This window comes from Mus caroli, unplaced genomic scaffold (assembly GCF_978045245.1).
Source record: "Mus caroli unplaced genomic scaffold, Mus_caroli_1 scaffold_10, whole genome shotgun sequence".
NCBI lineage: Eukaryota > Metazoa > Chordata > Mammalia > Rodentia > Muridae > Mus > Mus caroli.
Window position 1 is genome coordinate 104,543,865 of NW_028227265.1, and position 20,440 is coordinate 104,564,304.

The 20,440-nt window shown below is 50.3% G+C and overlaps 1 protein-coding gene across 7 annotated transcripts in view; it reads right to left on the minus strand.

The window, feature by feature from the left end:
• Positions 1–1,943: 1,943 nt before the first annotated feature.
• Positions 1,944–20,440, minus strand: part of Fgfr1 (fibroblast growth factor receptor 1) — a 56,676-nt gene continuing 38,179 nt past the window's right edge. Inside the window, exons 3-17 of one of the 7 annotated variants that reach the window (XM_085844060.1) lie at positions 19,932–20,015; positions 19,503–19,675; positions 17,000–17,123; positions 15,386–15,576; positions 13,178–13,322; positions 10,640–10,836; positions 9,371–9,516; positions 8,035–8,156; positions 7,517–7,627; positions 6,910–7,100; positions 5,364–5,486; positions 5,047–5,117; positions 4,581–4,718; positions 4,196–4,301; positions 1,944–4,101 (exon numbers count right to left, since the gene is read on the minus strand). In XM_085844060.1, the coding sequence (XP_085700186.1) occupies positions 3,925–4,101; positions 4,196–4,301; positions 4,581–4,718; positions 5,047–5,117; positions 5,364–5,486; positions 6,910–7,100; positions 7,517–7,627; positions 8,035–8,156; positions 9,371–9,516; positions 10,640–10,836; positions 13,178–13,322; positions 15,386–15,576; positions 17,000–17,123; positions 19,503–19,675; positions 19,932–20,015 (2,099 nt within the window). In that variant the 3' untranslated portion in view covers positions 1,944–3,924. Of the gene's footprint in view, positions 4,102–4,195; positions 4,302–4,580; positions 4,719–5,046; positions 5,118–5,363; positions 5,487–6,909; positions 7,101–7,516; positions 7,628–8,034; positions 8,157–9,370; positions 9,517–10,632; positions 10,837–13,177; positions 13,323–15,385; positions 15,577–16,999; positions 17,124–19,502; positions 19,676–19,925; positions 20,016–20,440 lie in introns of all 7 variants that reach the window. The other 6 variants (XM_085844059.1, XM_085844058.1, XM_085844057.1 and 3 more) reach the window with 6 other exon arrangements.

The following is a 20,440-nucleotide window of genomic DNA, read 5'->3' on the forward strand; positions in this document are numbered from 1 at the left end:
AAACCACCTTTAAGAGCACCTGGCCTGCCTTTGTAGAGGGACTTCTCAGTAGAACAGTACCGCACCCGTGGACCAGGACAGACGTGCTTCCCAGGAAGGCACGACTTCTTGCCTTGAACTCAGGAGTGCCGGGATTATAGGTGTGTGCCACTACCACATAGCCAATGAACTCCTTAATCCTCATGCTAGCAACTGGACTACGCCCCAGCCCAGAGCATGTACCTCCTCAAAATGCTCCCTAGTCATGGAGGACCAGTCCCACCCAGTGTGCTAATCAACTGACTTCTGTAGGCTGTGTTCATCCACCACTCTGGGATGCTGCCATTGCTCTAATCAGGTATCTCACAATACAACTTCCCTTTGGAAGTGGTGGGTTTTTAAACTTAGTGCATACTAGAGGTGTGTAATACGGGAAAGGGATTAGCTACTTAACTGGCGTAATCCTCTTTCATCTCCCCGATGCATGTGGATTCCTTCTGGCCTTCTCAATGAGCAAATGGAAGTAGTGAAGTCGTGGAGTCTGGCCATTGAGGGCTCCACCTGTGCCCGACCCACCCCACTCCCATCCCCCATTTTACTTTTTTGGAGACAGGGTCTCACCATGCAATCTTGGTTGACCTAGAACTCAATATATAGACCAGGCTGGCCTTGAATTTAAGAGATCCACTGGCTTCTGCCCCCTCCCCAGTTCAGGATTAAAGGCGATGTCAATGTTTTCAAAATTTGGGGTACTTGGCCATAACCCCAGGCTGAAACCTTACTGGTAGCGTCTGGCCAATGGCTAGTAAGCACAGTTGCAGGTCCCAAGGTTGGAAATGGATGACTTCAGTGCAAGACACACATACTTTCCTCTAGAGAGCCAGTTTCAGCACACCAATGGAACCTCCGACAGCAAGGCAATTGAATGCACTGCTTCTGTGCACTAGGACATGCATGCACCCAGCAGGCAGTACAGTAAAGATGATTCTGAATGCTGCTGTGTGTCAAACAAGAGGGAGCCAGTTCCAGAGTCCTTCATAACTTCAGTGTGTTCTGGTTCATTTAATTTCCTTTTAGATAAGAGTCTCACAGTGCATCTTCAGCAGGCCCTGAACTCACGATGTAGACCAGGTTGTCCCTGAACTCAAGATCTACCGGCCTCTGCCTTCTGAGTCTGGGATTAAGGGCATTCACCACCAGGACCAGCCAACTTCAGGGTTCTTGCTGGTCTACTCCCTTCTTGGTTTCTGCTAGCTAAGGGGATAGAAGGCCATGCCACGTTGCTTCAAAGCCCTCCCTTCTCCCTCCCAGCTCACTATTTCCTGCATATGTGGTGGAACCAAGCTCCACCAGCTGCTAACAGTCTCACTGGGTACAGTTGTAAGCTCTGACATGCGCCTGTAGCGACATTAGACACAGCGCACATTCTACACAGAATTGTAATTGTAATAGTTGTTGCTGCTACTTAATAGTATGGCCCTGCACTTGTGCCATGTCTAATTCTGTACAAGACATATTGGTCATGTCCAGAGTCTGACAATGCTATACCCAGGCCAAAAGTTCCCACTTGCAGGTAGATCTGTTACTTCAGAGGACACTGGTTCTGACAGTATTACCTAACACTGTCTGTGTGTAGGAGGGTATTTTAGCTTGCTGGCTCCACCCAGTGGCAGTTGATAAACAGAGAGTTCATTACCATTAAGGCCGATTTCTTACTTCATCTATGTTCAATCTTACTTACCTGAAATCGATACATTACATTAACAGAGCCAGGGGACTGATGACCTCTAGCCTGTGGCAATTAGAAAAGATGGGGAAGCAGTATTGATTGATGCCTGGGCCATATTTTAACCCCCAGGAAACCAGACAGATGCTGTGCTCTGACAGTACGTCTTCATTCTGTAAGCTGGGTTCCCCCTCCCACGAGACCTAATCTGGTCCTCTAAGTGAAATGGCCATTTCATTTCCCTTCATGTCAATGTCACTACTTTCTATTTGATAGCCACCCCTGTCCCCGGGGCCATCTGCGGGCAATTTGAATAGTAACAGAGGGGACTTCAGCTCCTTCCAGTTCCTAGCTCCTCTCCTTGAGTCACACTAAGCCCTTTCTGTGTTCTCCTTCAATCCACACAGCAGGGAGCCAAGTAGACCTGAGGCAGAAATAATGCTCAGCTTTAACAAGGGAAAAAAAAAACAAAAAACACTATGATACGGACGGTCTCCAAGAAAATAAGTTTGTGCTAAATTCATTCCCTGGCCCTCTTTGCCAAATGATGTCTTCTTTGAGCATAAAAACCATTCATAATATTTTGACAGTTACATGTGTACAGAGAGAAACAACGATAAGAACTCTTATGACAATGACCCAAACCACAGCTGCCAAAACTGCACTTAAAGAAGCCGCCCTAACCCCAACGGATGAAATCATACTGAACTGGTTTGTATTCAGCAGAGACCCAGAAAAAAAGACCAACCAACCAACCAAACAAACAAACAAACAAAAAACAAATCCTCTAAGGCTAGAGTGGGGTGGGTTTGAATAAGAGACCAAGGTACCAAAACAACCAGCAGGTGGCAGAATTGAGTTGTCAAGTTGACCCAAACCAGAGAGATTGTTTGCTCTTTCCTGAGGGATGGGTGGAGTTTGTAAAGGAAAAACTATAGGAAGCCAAGCTCAGGGACAGACCCAACTGGGTAACAGAGACCAACAGGGAAGGGGAGGATATTTACAGGAGAGGAATATGAGGAGTAGGTTGGGGAAGACAGACAAGACATCTGAATGTACAGAGTCTAGGGTTTGGGTTTCTGTCCAGTTCTACCCTCTGGCTAGCCTCATCCTCTCACTCTCTCCTCTGAGGAAACAAGTGTATGAGCTTGGCTCTCTGCCCTCAGGACCTCTTCTTCCCCTGCCTTTCCCAATGCATCAGGAGACAAAAGGCTTGGCTGGGAGGTCTGGGGCACAATCCAGGAGACAGAGGTCATGGGGGGTGGGGGAGAAGACCAGCTCATGGCCCTTTAGCCCCTGTCTCCCTCCTCTGCGGTGGACACCTGCTCTCTTTTCACACGCCCAGGATAAAAATGAAGCAGCAGCAATTTTTTATTGAGGGAAACCTAAACTGAAAATAGGTTTAAAACATAATTTAAAAAAATAAAACAGCAAAAGTAGCAAAAAAATATATGACCTTTTAAAAAACATTTTCCTTTTTTTTTTCTTTCTGTTTGTTTGTTTTTAATATATAGCAACGGATGCTACCCTGGGGCATCTCCCCCATGGGTAAATCTCTAGTAACGACCCTTTTTAAAAAGACATGTAAATATATACTCAAGATTTATACACTTTGTGTTTTTCTTCATAGCTATGTACAGAGCCCCAAGTCTAGGGCTCAGCCCAAGGGCACATCACGGCTCCCAGTCTATGCCTCCCTGTCTTCTGGTACCAGGCAGGTATTTGGTCAGCAAAGCAAATTAGTATTGGAATTAAGAGGCTACTGGTACCATCCATCTGGAGCAGAGGCTGCCTTCAGTTAAGGCCTAAACAGAAACCTCACTGCTTCCAGGAGCCCCAAGGCCCCTGCCGCCAGAACAGAAGGGGCTGATGGGTCAACAGGAACGCCCCGGATGCTCCACTTGCTTCCACTCTGCACACCTCCAAGCAGTGCCAGGCAGCGGGGCGGGTCTTGGTCCAACACCTGGGAAGGAGGATGCAGCCGCCGGCAAGCACCTGCCTCTTGGCTCCTCTCTCACACAGCAGGCTAAGAAGAGGGAGAAGAGGGGTCTTGGGTGTGATGGAAGGGGAAGGCCACAACACAGGAAGGCCTCAGTCAGACACTGGCTCTTGCCAGCCGCAAAGGAGAAGGAGAAAGGCAGTGTGTCCAATAAGGGGATTTGTGGGTGAGGGGCATGGGTGACGACGGAATGGGAGAAGGCTGGGGACAGGGTTGGTAGTCAGCGCCGTTTGAGTCCACTGTTGGCAAGCTGGGTGGGGTGTCGAGGCAGACAGGGCTCCTCAGGTAAAGGCTCATGAGAGAAGACAGAGTCCTCCCCTGAGGAGCAGGTGGAGCTCCGTGTGTCGGGAAAGCTGGGTGAGTACTGGTCCAGCGGTATGGACAGGTCCAGATACTCCTGTGACAGAAAGGGATCGGTGGGTGGCACCCAAACCTTCCCAGGAGCCTATGTGACAGAGGCCCAAGTTCCAACCCCGGGGGGGCAGCCCTACCTGGTTGGAGGTCAAGGCCACAATGCGGTCCAGGTCTTCCACCAACTGCTTGAACGTAGGTCTCTGAGAGGGCACTGCATGCCAGCAGTCCCGCATCATCATGTACCTGAAGCAGGATGGTGAGGTCAGAGAGAGAGAGAGGACCAGGGCAGAGCTGGACCAGAGGGCTCGGGAAGGGGTGGACAGGGAGGCCATTCTCCCAAACAGACCTTTCAACCCCTGCCCACCATGCTCCTGCTTCCTTCAGAGCCAGGCTTGGGACCTCAGGAACCTCGCATAAGCCACCATCACCTGAGGCCCCCCACCTGCTGTCCCAACATCCAACCCAGCTTGCCAGGGCTGGACTCAAACAGTGCCGGCTACTAACCCCCCAGCCTATGCTTACAGCTCATTGGTACAGTTACTGGGCTTGTCCATTCGATGACCCTCCTTCAGCAGCTTGAAAAGTTCCTCCACAGGCACACCAGGATATGGGGAGCCACCCAGAGTGAAGATCTCCCACAGGAGCACTCCAAAAGACCACCTACAGGAGAGCACAGTTCCGCTGTGGCTTAGCACAGAGTCAGGCTGCCCTAGGAGTTCCTTCCCAAGTCCTCAAGAAGATAAGAGTAGTAGGTGTGCATCTTGAACCTTTCCCACCTCTACAGGGACCTTAAGTTCAGGGGGGCAGGGCACAGGAGACAAGAGGGCAGCAAGAGACTATGCAAGGAAGCCGGAAGCACGCTGTTCACGGGACAAGACAATGCTACCCCCGCCCCAGTGATGGAATAAGATTCCCATCAGTCTAGCATGCAGGGCCCTTAGAATTCTTTCTCCCGCATATACCAGGTAACTGTGTATTTCAAACTCACACATCGCTCTGGTGGGTGTAGATCCGGTCAAACAATGCCTCAGGGGCCATCCACTTCACAGGCAGCCGGCCCTACAAGCAGCAGCAGATGTGTGTTGGCGGGATGACACAGAGGACTCACGGGGTGAACGGAAGATGACAGCACAGGCAGTGAGTTGACAGGGAAGTGGGACACAAGTCCACAGCCCATCCTACAAGCCCTTTCATCTTAGACCACTCAACTCCACACGAATACAGCAGATACATCAAAGCAGGATCGAAGTGCGCACAAGTCTAGTGGTGTGGAGCCCCACGCCACGCTCTAAGCAAGAAACTTACGTTGGTGGTTTTCTTGTAGTAGTCGATATGGTGAATGTCTCGAGCTAAGCCAAAGTCTGCGATCTTCATTACGTTATCCTCGGTCACCAGGACGTTCCTAGCAGCCAGGTCTCGGTGTATACACTGCAGAGGGGGGGACCAGAGGAGATGACAGCCCTGAACTGCCACTCACCCATCCAGTCCCCTCTACTCCAGCGCTTACTGCCACAGCGGGCAGTGTTTCCTCGAGGGTCTTCTGCCTTCACACCTCTATACCCTCTAGATTTTCCCAGACCCTCTCGACGACCCCTTCCAAATATTCTTTAATTCCAGACACCTCCAACTGTAGCCTTCTCAGTCACTGTAACAAGCCTTCCTTTATGCCTTATTTCTTGATCCTAACCTCTAGCTTTTAGATTCATACCTCCAAAACAGACCACCTGGGCCTATGCTAGGTCTGTGAGGTGTGTGGGTTGAGCGTCGCCCTCCCTAGCAGGGCACGCCTGCTTAAGCAAAGATACCGTGGGCACTGAAGCCGTGCTCAGCATTTTCACAGACACAGTTAATTTTATCGTCACAATAATTCTACTATGGCCAGGTGTAGTGGTGCATGCCTTTAATCCCAGCACTCGGGAGGCAGAGGTAGGCGGATTTCTGAGTTCAAGGCCAGCCTGGTCTACAAAGTGAGTTCCAGGACAGCCAGGGCTATACAGAGAAACCCTGTCTCAAAAAAACAAAACAAACAAACAAACAAAAACAAAAACAAAAAATAATTCTACTATGTAGAAATAAGTACTCTTATTTTGTATCTGAAGAAATACAGGGACTGGAGAGAAGAGCGTGGTCTGGAGGCTCTTCCAGAGGTCCTGAGTTCAATTCCTGGCACCCATGTGGTGGCTCACAACCATCATAATCCCAGCACTCGGGAGGCAGAGGCAGGTGGATTTCTGAGTTCAAGGCCAGCCTGGTCTACAGAGTGAGTTCCAGGACAGCCAGGGATACAGAGAAACCCTGTCTTGAAAAAACCAAGGGGGGGAAAAAAAAAAAAAAAAAAAAAAAAAAGAAATACAAGGCTGGGTTCAGTGGCACATGCCTATAATCCCAGCCCTTGAGAGACCAAGGCAGAATAATTATAAATTTCAGGCTTATCTATGCTACACAGTAAATCTGAGGCTAGCCTCTGTTACAAAAATTAGTGGGACCTTAATTTCAAAAAGAAAAAAATATATATATATAAATTAAAAACAGCTGCCTGAGTCTCCGCAGAAAGTGGTGACATAGACTCAAACCTAATTCAATCTGATCCCACGGCTACAAGCTGCAAGGCTCTCCCAACTCTGAAAGCCTAACACAACACAAGGGGCCAAGCTCCATGCACCCACAGCTCTAAAGATTAACAGGTGTACGCTGGAGACCGATATAGTAGCCTGTGTTAATATCCCAGCACCAGAGAGACTGAGGCAGAAGGACCATGAATCAAGGCCGGTGTGGACGATATAGCTGGAGTGCTAGCAGGATAAAGTCCCACCCTGCCTCTTGCGGGGAAGGATGCATTCAGTCTCCACACCTTCTTAGAGGCAAGATACTCCATGCCCCGAGCCACCTGATAGGCACAGGATACCAGATCTTTGGAAGACAGCTGTTCCTCGGGGTTGTGGCTGGGGTTGTAGCAGTACTCCAGCCCCGGAGGCCTCCGGGCCTGTAGATACTCCCGGAGATTGCCTTTGGAGGCATACTCCACAATGACATAAAGAGGACCTGAGAGCACAGAGAGAGAGAGACCACAGGTCAGGCAATAGGTCAGGGAGGGGAGCTGCGCCTAATGGAGGCCCCTCCTCCTGATGCCATAGCCCACTGTCTCCCATGCCCAGTGTAAACGCTTCCCTGCCGCCTCCAGAAGGGAACAGGTAAAACCATTCTTCCCAAAGTAGCCAAAAGAAGACCCCCTCCCAGTATAGGCCAGAAAGTTCCCAAGCAGAGCTGAGGGTAGGTGTCCTGATGTAGACTCTAATAACATTACTGTCCCTTTCACACTGTGAATCTGGGTGTTGGTAAGAAACCTTAAATGTGTGCCAATCAGGCTGGCCCAGCTCCTGAGCAACACATCAACCCCCCTGGCAAGGCAGTTTCTCAGCCGATGCCCAGAGGCCGGACCTGCCCCAGGAGTCGCCTACCATCCTGTGTGCATGCCCCCAGAAGGTTGATGATATTCTTGTGCTTCCCGATCATTTTCATCATCTCCATCTCCGAGATCAGATCTGACAGGTCCTTCTCCGTTGCGTCGGCTTCGCATGCAAACCAGAGAGCGGGGTGAGGCAGGTGGGAAGGGCAGCGGAGCGCCAGGGGTGGGGTGGGGTGGGGTGGGGTGGGGGAAGCGGATCCTGGAGGAGCCCCCTTTTCTCCAGGACTCTCTACTTTCCTCCCAGGAGCCACCACTACCATGTGGTACTGAGGGCAGCTGGAGACACCAGCAAGAAAACTCAGCCCGTTGTAGGATTAAAATGACCACCTGAGCCCAGGACAACATTAAGAAGCTAGGTGATATTTAAACACGTATAGTGTGACATCCCCCTCAGCTCCGGTAGTGAGACAGGTGTGAGCCGTGACTGCATCATAGGATGTTTTTGACTGGGTCCAGACCCCCCTTTTCTTAGAAAGAGACGACTCTACAGGACACAGGAGTTCCACTCACACTTCAACATCTTCACGGCCACTTTGGTCACGCGGTTGGGTTTGTCTTTATCCAGCCCGATGGCCTCAGCCAACACCACCTGCCCGAAGCAGCCCTCGCCAAGTGGTTTGCCTAAGACCAGTCTTGAGTGGGGGACAAGCAGTGAGTGACAGTTAGGACAGGATAAACGTGCAGTGATAGTCAGGGCTGGTAAAGATCAATATCCCCAAACCCCCTTTATCAAGACAGGGTTACTCTGGGTAGCCCTGGCTGTCCTGAAACTTGCTCTGTAGATCAGACTGGCCTTGAACTTAAGAGATCTGATCTGCCTACTTCTGCCTCTCCTCCTGAATGCAGAGGTGTGTGATACTATCACCCGGAAGATTTTTTTTTAGTAATTTTTTTTATGTATATAAGTATACTATAGCTGTCTTAAGATGCACCAGGGGAGGGCATCAGTTGTGAGCCACCATGTGGTTGCTGGGAATTGAACTCGGGACCTCTCCGGAAGAGCAGTCAGTGCTCTTAACCTGCCGAGCCATCTCTCTAGCCCCCCAGAGCAAGCTTTTATAGGACAGCTCAACCCTGTTTCTCCTGGTACGCTACTCAACCAAGAGCAGGAAATAGCGGAGCTATTTCTAAAGGCATCTCATGTACTTTCACTGCCTAGAAGGCCTTAGCATACACAACAACCCAGGAACTTGGCAGTTCATTTTAATATTTCTTGCAAGAGGGGTCTGTGATGGAAAACTACAGAATGGCCAGAACAAAAGCCTGGGAGGTGGGGGGTAGGGTGACTGTGGCAGGATTTTCTCTGCCCAATTACATTAAAATATTAGTGCAGCAGGAAGCCTGCTGGACAGGGAAAAGGGAGGCAGAGCGAAGAGTTGCAGAGACAGAGAGCCACTCAGAGGAGAGGGAGGAGAAGCCAAGATGGAGGCGGACATACAGGAAGAAGAGCCTGATCCCGTGTAGTTTCAAATAGCAACGGGTAGTTATAAATATCATATAGGGACAGAATAATTGGTTCTGAGATTATTGTGTGGGCATCTTGTGAACTGAAAATTTATTGATATATAAATCTGCCTTGTTAATTCTAAGCTTCTAGAGTTTTGCTTTACTGGGTTACTGGAAGATGGGACCACCGACCACAGCAAGATTATGGCTGAGAGGGCACAGGCGGCACTGAGGCAGTGAACCAGAGCTGGGAAGGGAAGACTGCGACCGGACGCTGCATGGAGCTTAGCTGTGGAGGCTGCGGAGGTGGGGGCGAAGAGTTGCTGGCGCAGGAACTTGGCGGTTCATTTTAATATTTCTCGAAACAGGGGTCTACAATGGAACACTACAGCAGTATTACCTGTCTCGTGGCAGCTCCCAGCGGGGATCCTCGGGGAGCTCATATTCCGAGACTCCAGCCAGCATGGGGGTCCCGCTGGAGGAGAGCCGTGAGGGCCGAACCAGGAGAACCCCAGAGTTCATGGATGCACTGGAGTCAGCTGACACCTGTAAGGAAGAGTGAGGTCACCCTTCTAGCAGGGAGAGGGTGAAGTGGTAGCCAACTCCTCCCAAACCCCCAGCTTTGTTTTTTAACCACTGCACAGACTTACTTCCATACCTAACAGTATGGCGGAACAAACAAACAAACAAACAAACATCCATAAGGGCAGAAGCTCTGACTGAGGAATTTCTACCATCAAAACGTCCTTCCAGGGCTGGCAAGATGATGGTTCAGTGGGTAAGAGCACTGACTGTTCTTCCAGAGGTCCTGAGTTCAATTCCCAGCAACCACATGGTGGCTCACAACCACCCATAATGAGATCTGACGCCCTCTTCTAGTGTGTCTAAAGACAGCTACAGTGTACTTATGTATAATAATAAATAAATCTTTGGGCCTGAGTGAGCAGGGCTGACCAGAGCAAGCAGAGGTCCTAAATTCAATTCCCAACAACCACACAAAGGCTCACAACCATCTGTACAGCTGCAGTGTACTCATATACATAAAATAAATAAATAAATAAATCTTTAAAAATAAATAAATAAAAGTTTTTTTTTTTTTTAAGTCCTTCCACAGCCAGGCGCTGGTGGTGTGCGTGCACACCTTTAGTCCCAGCACTGGCCCGGCGGGGGGGGGGCAGGTGGGCGGGTGGGGGGGGGGGGCAGGGAAGCCTGAGGCAGGCAATCTCTTGAGTTCTAGGCCAGCCTGGTCTATAAAGTTAGTTCCAGGACAACCAGGGCTACACAGAGAAACCTTGTCCTGAAAAAAAAAAAAAAATCAAAAGACAAACAAACAAAAAGTCTTTCTGGGCAGGCACCTTTCTGGGCCAGCCCTCTTCTGAGGAAGGATTAATCTTTCACACGCCTGCACCTCCCAACCCGTTTCCTCCCACCGTGTCTCAGGTGACAGAGGGAGGTCTTTGTGGCTGGGGTACAGGGTGGACAGGCATAGAGCCAGAGTTGGTTTATAACATTCCAATGTGTCTGGTCCAGAAGTTGGAGCGAAGTCCAAAGTGGGAGATGAGAAGCCAACCAGGAGGGTAGGAAAGGGAGCCGGCCCCGGAGGCCCAGGAAGAGGAGGCTGCGGCAAGACAGTGGTGAGCCTGCAAATCCCCCATCTACTTTCTGTTACCTGTCTGCGCAGAGGGATGCTCTTGGCCAGCTTGTGCACAGCCATCTGGCTATGGAAGTCGCTCTTCTTGGTGCCGCTCTTCATCTTATAGATGATGACAGAGCCCAACATACAGGAGATCAGGAAGGCCCCGGTGCAGTAGATAATGATCTCCAGGTAGAGCGGTGAGGTCATCACGGCTGGTCTCTCTTCCAGGGCTGGGTCAGTGTGGACAGTGTGTCAGCAGGTCATGGGGACTGGGGGGGAAGCTTCACTCACGAGAGGTGTGCCCCATGAGAAACCCAGCACCTGCCCTTCTCCCCTGGGATCCTGGCATCAAAGGACCTTGGGACCTCTGAAGTATCCTTAAACATCCTTAAACTCAAACCCCATAGAGGGTACATACAACCTAGACTATCCTGCCAAACAAGCCCAACACTCACTAACTCCAGAGCCAACTTGCATAGTTGATCACTGGACTGGAAGGGCACCAAAGACCCTGCATATGTTGCACACACATATCATATGGAAACAGGCTGCTATGCCCTAGAGACCAGACAGTCCTCAAAGCACATGACAGAGTGGGACTCTAATGAATGCTCATCTCATGTATTACTAAACACCCATCACCTCTGTTAGATCAGATCAGTAAATAGCTAAAACACAGGCTGAGTAAATATAGTGTCTAAATATGTCTCTAGATGAAAAAACATGTTTTTAAGAAACCTATTCATGGGGCTGGAGAGTTGGCTCAGCTGTTAAGAGCATTCACTGCTCTTCCAGAGGTCCTGAGTTCAAATCCCAGCAACCACATTGTGGCTCACAACCACCCATAATGAGATCTGATGCCCTCTTCTGGTGTGTCTGAAGACAGCTACAGTGTACTTATATATAATAAATAAATAAATCTTTAAAAAAATGAAGAAGAAAAGAAATCTATTCATGGTCCCACAGGATTCTTAAAAGGTAAGGAAATGGGATGGGGGCCAGGCAATCATTTTTCTATGTTCTTTCACCTCTATTTAGAATTCATACAGTGCTGGCTAGTTTTTTGTCAACTTGACACATGCTAAAGTCATCCGAGAGGAGGGAACCTCACTGGAGAAAACGCCTCCATAAGAGCAGGCTGTAGGCAGGCCTGTAGGGCATTTTCTTAATTAGTGATTGATAGGGGGAGGGCCCAGTGCATTGTGGGTGGTGCCATCCAGGTGCCCTGGGTGCTATAAGAAAGCAGGCTGAGCAAGCCAAGTAAGCAGCCAGCACGCCTTCATGGCCTCGGTACCAGGCTTCTGCTTCTGGGTTCCTGCCCTGTTTCCGTTTCTGGCACCCGACCCCCTCCCCCTGCCTTGGATGATGAACTTGGGTGATATGGAAGAGTAAGGGAAATAAATTAACTCTTTCCTTCCCAAGCTGATCTCGGGGTTTCACTGCTGCCATAGTGATCCCAGCTAAGACACACACTCATCCCCACTTGCTAGTCAGTCTACCTTTCCCTTCACCGTGAGAAACATTGTCTGCCTACTGGAACCTCCTTGTCCTGCATGCATACAGCCTTCCTCCAACAGTCCTCCCTCTAAAACCTCAGCCAGCCGAAGTGATACCCTTGGGAGTCCTCCCAGCCCAACAAGGAAACAACAGAGCCGATGACAGGGAAGTATTCTGTTTGTGTCTGTCCATCATCCCCGCTCCTCCTCCCCTCCCCTCCCCTCCCCGCCCATCAACTGTCAGGAAATGAAGACTCACAGGGAGCACTGACTAAACGGACAGAGACGATGATAAAGATAGGATGCTTCTTTGCTAGCGGCAGTGTGGGAGACTGCTGGGCAAGCAAGGTGGAAGGGAAGAGTAGAGAAGGTATGCACTTAGCGGCCACAGAAAGAGCAGCTCTCAGGCCACATGCAAGCAAGACCATACTGGGCCTGTGGTCACCAGCCCACCACCCAGCAAGGCCACAGGTTCCTTCCTTCCTGGGTAGCACACTGACACAGATCTTCTCACATGGGAGGGCAGGCCAGGAGGGATATCCTGAGAGGACCAATGGGCACTTCCAGACTTCCTGAATGGCTAAGACAGGTGTCTCAGGTTTGCTATCCTGGCACGTCAAAGTGCAGAGCAGAATGAAGAGTGGGCCAATACTCCAGGGAAGCCGCAGTAAGCTCCTATTGGCATGTATTCATGGAGGAGAGGCCCATGACTTTTCGTGGGACTGGCTAAAGAAGACCCCGTCATTCAAAGCCTCTGTACCAAATGGATGAGGGAAGATGCTGTACCCAAGGATGGAAGGAGCCTGTGCTAGAAAGCCCTGCTGCAAGGTAAACCCAGAGCTCACGCATGCATTACATTGACCAGGGAGAGAGCCAGATGTACATGTGCAAGGGGAGGCTGACACGGTCACTTCCTGAAAATCCAGGAACTCCCTCTGCATGGCCCTCAAAGCCAGGGCAGAAAAGGGCACGCAGCAGACGGAGCCGTCCCTTTCTGCCTCTCCCCAGCCCTGTAACGGATGTGCTGCTCCCATGGCAAAAGGCAGGACCCAGAAAGGATCAGTGCAGTGTATACCTTCCAGAACGGTCAACCATGCAGAGTGATGGGAGAGTCCGATAGAGTTACCCGCCAAGCACGTATACTCCCCCGCATCCTCAAAGGAGACATTCCGTAGATGAAGCACCTCCATTTCCTTGTCGGTGGTATTAACTCCAGCAGTCTAGAAGAGACGACGGAAGCAAAATGGACAAGCCCGGGACATGAGGCCTCCAAGAGGCAGAGAAACGGAGAAGGACAGAGGAGGGGACCAAAACCAAAGGAAGAAACGCTCCCCAGCATCTCCTTTGCAACAAGGCAAAAAAACACACCACCAGCCAGCGAGACCTGTTAGAGGAAAACAGCGAGGCTCTGGAGGGGAGGCTCTCCGGCAGACCTGAGGAGACGACGGCTTGGTTACGACCCTTCACCAGACGCTGGCAGCCACTGGCCCAGCCAAGCATGCGGGCGGTGGGCAGCATGGAGAAATGAGGCCTGGCAGGTAGGGGGCTGTTTGGTTTTAGGTAAAGAGAATCAGTGGGTACAGACGGGATAGCAAGGAAAGAAAAGCAGCCCCCAGAGCATCTCGAACACGCACACATGCACGCACGACGTGCAGATACTGGTCTGAGAGAGAATATCTGGTCTCTTCTTTTTGTCACTATCAAAAACTTCAGTCAGAAGCATCATTCCTAACACCTTACAAGTCCACAGACAGGCACAAGTACTTATACACAGAAACACACACACATAGAAGAAAAAAGGGTGAGGAGAGAGAGAGAGAGAGAGAGAGAGAGAGAGAGAGAGAGAGAACACATATATACATAAGGCACAAAGGGAGCCAAAGACAACCAGCATAGTACCAAACCAAACCAGCCTCCCAAGCCAGGGATTTTTCCATGGCTCTGGGCACATTAGGAACACAGAAGGAGAAAGGTAGAGTTGGTACTGACTTCCCAACCTGCCCCAGCAGTGTGGAGCCTAAATCAAGTACCCGGTACATGGTCCCGTCCATCTCCCCATTACCTTTTGCCACTGGTCTGGTGACAGTGAGCCACGCAGACTGGTTAGCTTCACCAATATAATTGGAAACCTTACACACATACTCCCCGCTCTGGGCCTCTGTCACATTGAACAGGGTCAGCACCTCCGCATCCGAGCTATTAATTCCCGAATGCTGGAATAAACCAACGACACACCAGTCAGTTGGGCAGACACTGAGATGTGACCACACTATGCCCCTGGGCGGTAACTTCCAGCCCGAGGAGTCAAGGCAAGGGAGACGCTGAGACCTACAGTCTTCTCTTCTGAGGGGGACAAAAAGTAAAAACAAAACTGCTAATGAGAGTGGATAGAGACGAAGAGCTAAAATAGTAAAACAGGAGGGGGAAGGGTAGGAAAAGGGAAATGGAGGGAGGAAAGAAGAGGAGGGAAAAGGAGGGGGTCGGAGGAGGGGTCACTGTCCCAAAGCAAACACTCAGTATATGTTACACTCCCTCCTCCAAGACGGGGGTGGGGCGGGAACTCGTAATTGAAGAACGAGCTTCAAAAGGCCCAAAGCTAGAGCTGGCCCCCTTTCCTCCAGAATGTTTTCAGCTCCAGTGGCAAAGAGAAAGACAGGGACAGCCAGTAAGTCTCTAGGCCAGCCAAGGCAGGGGAGGATGAGGTCTAACTTCTGGTTACTCCTGCTGCAAGACTCACTGGAGACTTGGCCAGTTAGCTCCCTGGATTAATGGAGCACTCGAGTCTGGGAGCGAGAGGGAAAAGGAAGAGAATGCCATTACTCCCCAAGCGGCTTAGGACTTATAGGTGCCATTTGCTTTTCCAACTGTTTAAGCAACACCCTTATCGTGGGCCTCCATTCTCTAAAAGCATTGTTAACTTAGGAAAAACAAGCAGGACGACACCGGGAAACATTTGTTGCTGGAAGGTTGTGGTCCCGGGTCCACGAGCAAGCAAGAGTTTCAATGTCTTCCTTGAACAACTGACCCAAGATCCTGGGACACTTCAAAGCTCTTCAGGAACCAGCCACCAGCGTCACCCACTCCACCCTCTGTTCCCAGTTCACACACACACCCACCCACTCCCCCCCCCCCCCCCCGCTGTCACCAGCCTGTGGCCAGATCCCTACTAGGAGAGAGTATGTGCCTTATGGGTAAAGTTGAATTCAAATCCCAGGCACTGAGCCCCAGGGACCACCTGGTCACCTTCCCAGCAAACTTAGCCAAGAAAGGAGGCTAGGATTACCTTCAGGATCTGGACATACGGCAAGTTGTCTGGCCCGATCTTACTCCCGTTCACCTCGATGTGCTTCAGCCACTGAATGTGAGGCTGCGGATCGCTGTACACCTTACACATGAACTCCACATTGCTGCCCAGGGCCACTGTCTTGTTGGCAGGCAGCCCTGCCTGAAGGATGGGTCGGTGCGGAGATCGTTCTGTGGAGGCACAGAGAGGACAGGCATGTCAGACTCTTCACTGGCCAGTGGTGAGGCCTACACTGATCTACAGTATCCTTCCCACTGTTTCTGCTAAACTCCAGCCCTTTGAACCTGAGTTGAGAGAAGGGGTGCCATTTCCTCTAGTCCTGCACTCACATTTCCAGACACAACCAAGTCTCTTGTCTAAATAGAGACATGACCCCAGATTCCAGCATCTTAGACCCTTCCCAGATCTCTGAGATCAGAATCTTCTGCCTGGGCTACATCAATGCCAAGGCAGGCATTCATTGTGAGGTGCTGGACCACACTGTCTCTGGAGCAGAAGACCCAGAACCTTTTCAATCAGCGCCCTGAGATGAACAACATACTGTTCCCCTGTCTTCCAGGATACTACCAAGTGGACATAATGGCGATTCTACATTTCAAGGCACTTGGCCTCTGCACCCCAGAATGTGCACTTGGTTTATACAGATACTCTAATGGTACCTGTACTGCAAAGACAGGAAGGTCAAAGTTCAGGGGGCACGGACTTGCGCCACCATGCCCGGCGTTAAGCAACAGCTACTGTTGGGCTGTATTTCTCCTTGCTATATCAAGCTGTGTCTTCCTAGATATGTAGTGTAACAGTAGCTGTTGCTTAATGAATGATTTTTTTTAAGTGAGTCAGGAACAGTTGTGCATGCTTTTAATTCCAGCACTCAGGCAGATCTCCAGTGAGTTCAAGGGAAGTCTGGTCTGCATAGTAAATTCCAGGTAGCCAGGGATACATAGAGATACTTTGTCTCAAAAATAAATAAATGGAAGGAAGGGAGGGAGAAAAGTGAGGCTTAAGGCAAACCTGTGAGAGGAAGGAAGGAAGGAAGGAAGGAAGGAAGGAAGGAAGGAAGGGAGAGAGAGAGAGAGAGAGAATGGAAGGAAGAAAGGAGGTAGGAAGGAAGGAGAAAGAGAGAGAGAGAGAGAGAGAGAGAAAGAGAGAAAGAGAGAAAGAGAGAAAGAGAGAAAGAGAGAAAGAGAGAAAGAGAGAAAGAGAAAGAAAGAAAGAAAGAAAGAAAGAAAGAAAGAAAGAAAGAAAGAAAGAAAGAAAGGAGGGAGGGAGGGAGGAAGAAAGAAAAGTGAGGCTTAAGGTAGGCCCAAGCCTTTAATCTTAGCACTTGAGAGGTTGGAGCAGGAGGATGGCCATGAGTTCAGAGTCAGGCTGAGTTATACAGTGAGTTCCACAGCTGTCTGGGCTAAAGTCTGAGACCATATCTCAAACTGGAAAGAAGGAGGAAAGAAGGAAGAAGGGGGGGGGGGGGGTGACAGAAAGTAAAGTTCAAAGCAGGACGTTGAGTACCAAATGTCCAGACCCCATCCTAGGACCTCAGCCTCCTCCACTGCCCCACCCTGCCCCACCCTGCCTCTGCCCACTTAGCCTTCTTACCCACAACATCAAGCTGGTAGGTGTGGTTGATGCTCCCATACTCATTCTCCACGATGCAGGTGTAGTTGCCCTTGTCAGAAGGCACCACAGAATCCATTATGATGCTCCAGGTGGCATAGCGAACCTGTGGGGCACAGACAAGGGGCTTTGCTGAGGACCTGGGGGCGGGGGGGGGGGGGAGGGCAGACGAGAGCCACACACACGGCCAGTGCTGCACTGTTAGCCACACAAAGCACAGAAGGACTAGATCCTGGTCTAGTCACACTCAGAACCCTTCTTGTAAACTAAAACTGACAAGGTCCATGAAGACGCTGGCCATCTTCACAGCAGCGTTCAGGAGCAGCGGGGAGCTGGACCAATGCACCTTTGGCCAATTCTCCTAAGCTGGGACTCCTCTCCGTGCCCACACCTATGCCTGACATGGCAGGTTTCACAAGCTATCTCCTCAGGGTTGGCAAGACGGCTCCGTGGATAAAGGCACGTGCCCCACGTGGTGGGAGGAGACAAGCGGTTTCTGAAAGTTGTCATCTGACCTCCATGTGCACGCCATTGCTTGCACATGTGCACACAAAATGAATGCACATAAATATTACAGAGAAACCCCCATTGCTTCTAGTTGACTCTGGTCAGACCCGTCCTCCTCCTTCCCCTGCTCTTGCATGGAGGAGCTCCCCCTGCAGGCTGCTTACCACAGTCGCAGCCCTTTGACAGTCAGCCTTCAGATGTGGTTACAAAAATCCTAACTTGCAAACAAAAGGACTTGGTAAGGTAAAGCTTTCCCCATATTCTTTCTTTAAAAAAAGAAAGGAAGGAAGAAAGAAAGGAAGAAAAGGAAGGAAGGAAGGAAAGAAGGAAGGAAGGAAGGAAGGAAGGAAGGAAGGAAGGAAGGAAGGGAGGGAGGAGGGAAGGAGGGAAGGAAGGAAGGAAAAAGAAAAAGAACTGGTGGTGGTGAACACTTTTAATCCCAGTACTCAAGAGGCAGAGACAGGCAGATCTCTGAATTCCAGGCCAGCCGGATCTATAGAGCTAGTTCTAGGCCAGCCAGAGCTACACAGAGAAACCCTGAAGCTGGAGTTACGGGTGGCCGTGAGGTGAGTGTTGGAAACCAGGCTCTGGCCCTCTGCAACAGAGTAGAGTGCTCTCTGCTTCATCACTAAGCTGCCTCTCTAGCCATCCCCTCTTCCTTTTCTTATACAGGAGCAATCAACAGCCATGCATGGTGGCACATCTTTGTGATCTCAGCACGTGGAAGGTTAAGACAGAAGCATTGAAGTTCAGGCCAGTCTGGGGCACATAGACAAGGAACACAGTAAAAAAAAAAAGAAAAAAAAAGTCAAAAAGGTATGAGAAGAGACATATTTGGGGACCTTGGGGACTCATCAGATCTCTGAGGAAGAGATTCTCATCAAAATGCTCTTCCTACAAGTACAAAGGACTTGACCCCGGAGGGAGAGGAAGCAGTTTATCAGCATAGGAAGTGCCTAATGGTATCAAAAAGCAACACAAACGCGTTCACCCAGTTGTACTTCTTGGCAAATGTCTAGGGAGTCTGTCATTCGACTATTCTGTTACGGGAGGTGACTGGTTTTTCCTTTTAGGACTTGGGGGCTGAAGATGAAACTCAATGGTGCAGGCTTCTAACGCCCAACATGGGAGCAGAAGCACTGGGGAAAGGCATGGGAGAGAGGGAAATGGATTATGGGCACTAAGAGCTTAAAACAGATCTACCCCATCGGATCTGACAATTCCACTTCCAGGAATCGGTCCTGAGAAAGGTCCTTTAAAAGTGCACAAGAGGACCAGTCGTGGTGGCACACACCCCTCTTTTATCCTAGGTCCCGGATTGCAGAGGCAGGTGGATCTCTGTGAGCCTGAGGGCAGCCTAGTCTGCATTGTGAGTTCTAGGCCAGCCAGAGCTAAGGAAAGAGTGAGACCCTGTCTCAAAAACCAAAGAGAGGAGGAAGGGAAGGAGGGAGGAGGGAAGAGGGAGGAAGGGGGTTAGGGGAGAGAAAGGAAGAGAAGAGGGAGGGAGGGGAGGGTTAATGGTGGCCTGTAAGGTGACTCAACTGGTAAAGAAAGGGACTTGTGACCAAGCCTGCTGACCTGAGAGCGATATTCAGGACCCACCTAGGTGAAGGAGAACTGAGTCCTCCCATTTTTCCTCTGATCTCCACATATGCATATCCTCCCGCAAATAAAAAAAAAAAAAAACTAAAGTAGTAAAAAATCAAAACACTGCAATTCCCAGGAATCTGACACCCTCTTCAGACCTCTGTAGGCATTAGGCACACATGTGGCACATACACACATACATACACGTGAAACAATTACAAAATAAACTTTAAATTAAAACAACAACAACATCAACAACATCTCACCTTTACAAAGGCAACCAAAACAACAACAAAACCCAAAGTAAGCATAGCAGATAATACAGGCTTGCTACCCCGTCCCCGCTCCAGCGCCTTACTCTAACTTTGCTTTGGTGTGTACACACGCGTACCTTGTAGCCTCCAATTCGGTGGTCAGGCTTGAACTCTTTGCCATTTTTCAACCAGCGCAGAGTGGGGTTGGGTGTCCCACTCGACGGGCACTTGAACTTCACCGTCTTGGCAGCGGGCACCGCGTGCAGTTTCTTCTCCATTTTCTCTGGGGATGTCCAGTAGGGAGCTACAGCTGTACAGGAAAAGCCAAAGGAGACGAATGAGGGCAGCAGGGGCGGCCAGGCTCAGAAGCCAGGGCCCAGGCAGGACCCCATGCCTCCCGTCTACCTGTTCAGTAAGTACCCCAGTCTTCTAGAGAGGCAGCAACCAGGCACCATGGCCTCCAGTCCCTCTGAGCCTCTCTCCTCCCACTTTAGACAGGCCTTCCTCTAAGTCCCAGCTCCCAGGTCTCAAAGGCAGTAAGATAGAAAACAGTGTCTCACGCCTACGGTTTGGTTTGGTGTTGTCCGTCTCTTTCTCCTCCGAGGAGGAGTCATCGTCGTCGTCATCATCTTCCGACGATGGGAGTGCATCTGTGAGAGGAAGGAGGGGGACTGAGGAACGTCTAGACCTCCGTCCAAACAGCAGTCGCCCTGTCTAGACAGACCACCTTACTGCGGTCAACGCGGTGACATGGACAACGCAACAGCCGTCCCATAAGGACTCCCAATTTTCCTGAATTTTGCCTCAGTGACAGTTTGTGTTTAAGAACTGTGTGCTCCAGTGCTCATCCCGGCCTTCTGCCTAAAAGTTCAGATGGCTCTAGCAGGGCCAGCTCCTTTTTTTCCCCCAAATTTATTTAATTCTAGCCTATACACCAAGGCCACTCAGCTAACAGTACCACTTGGGTATCCACAACAGCAGCTGAGGAATCAGTATTCTCTGGACATCAGCCTTTGAGAAACCCAGGCAGATCTAGACACCTGGGCCTTGAGGCTACTATTAAAATCTCCGGCTG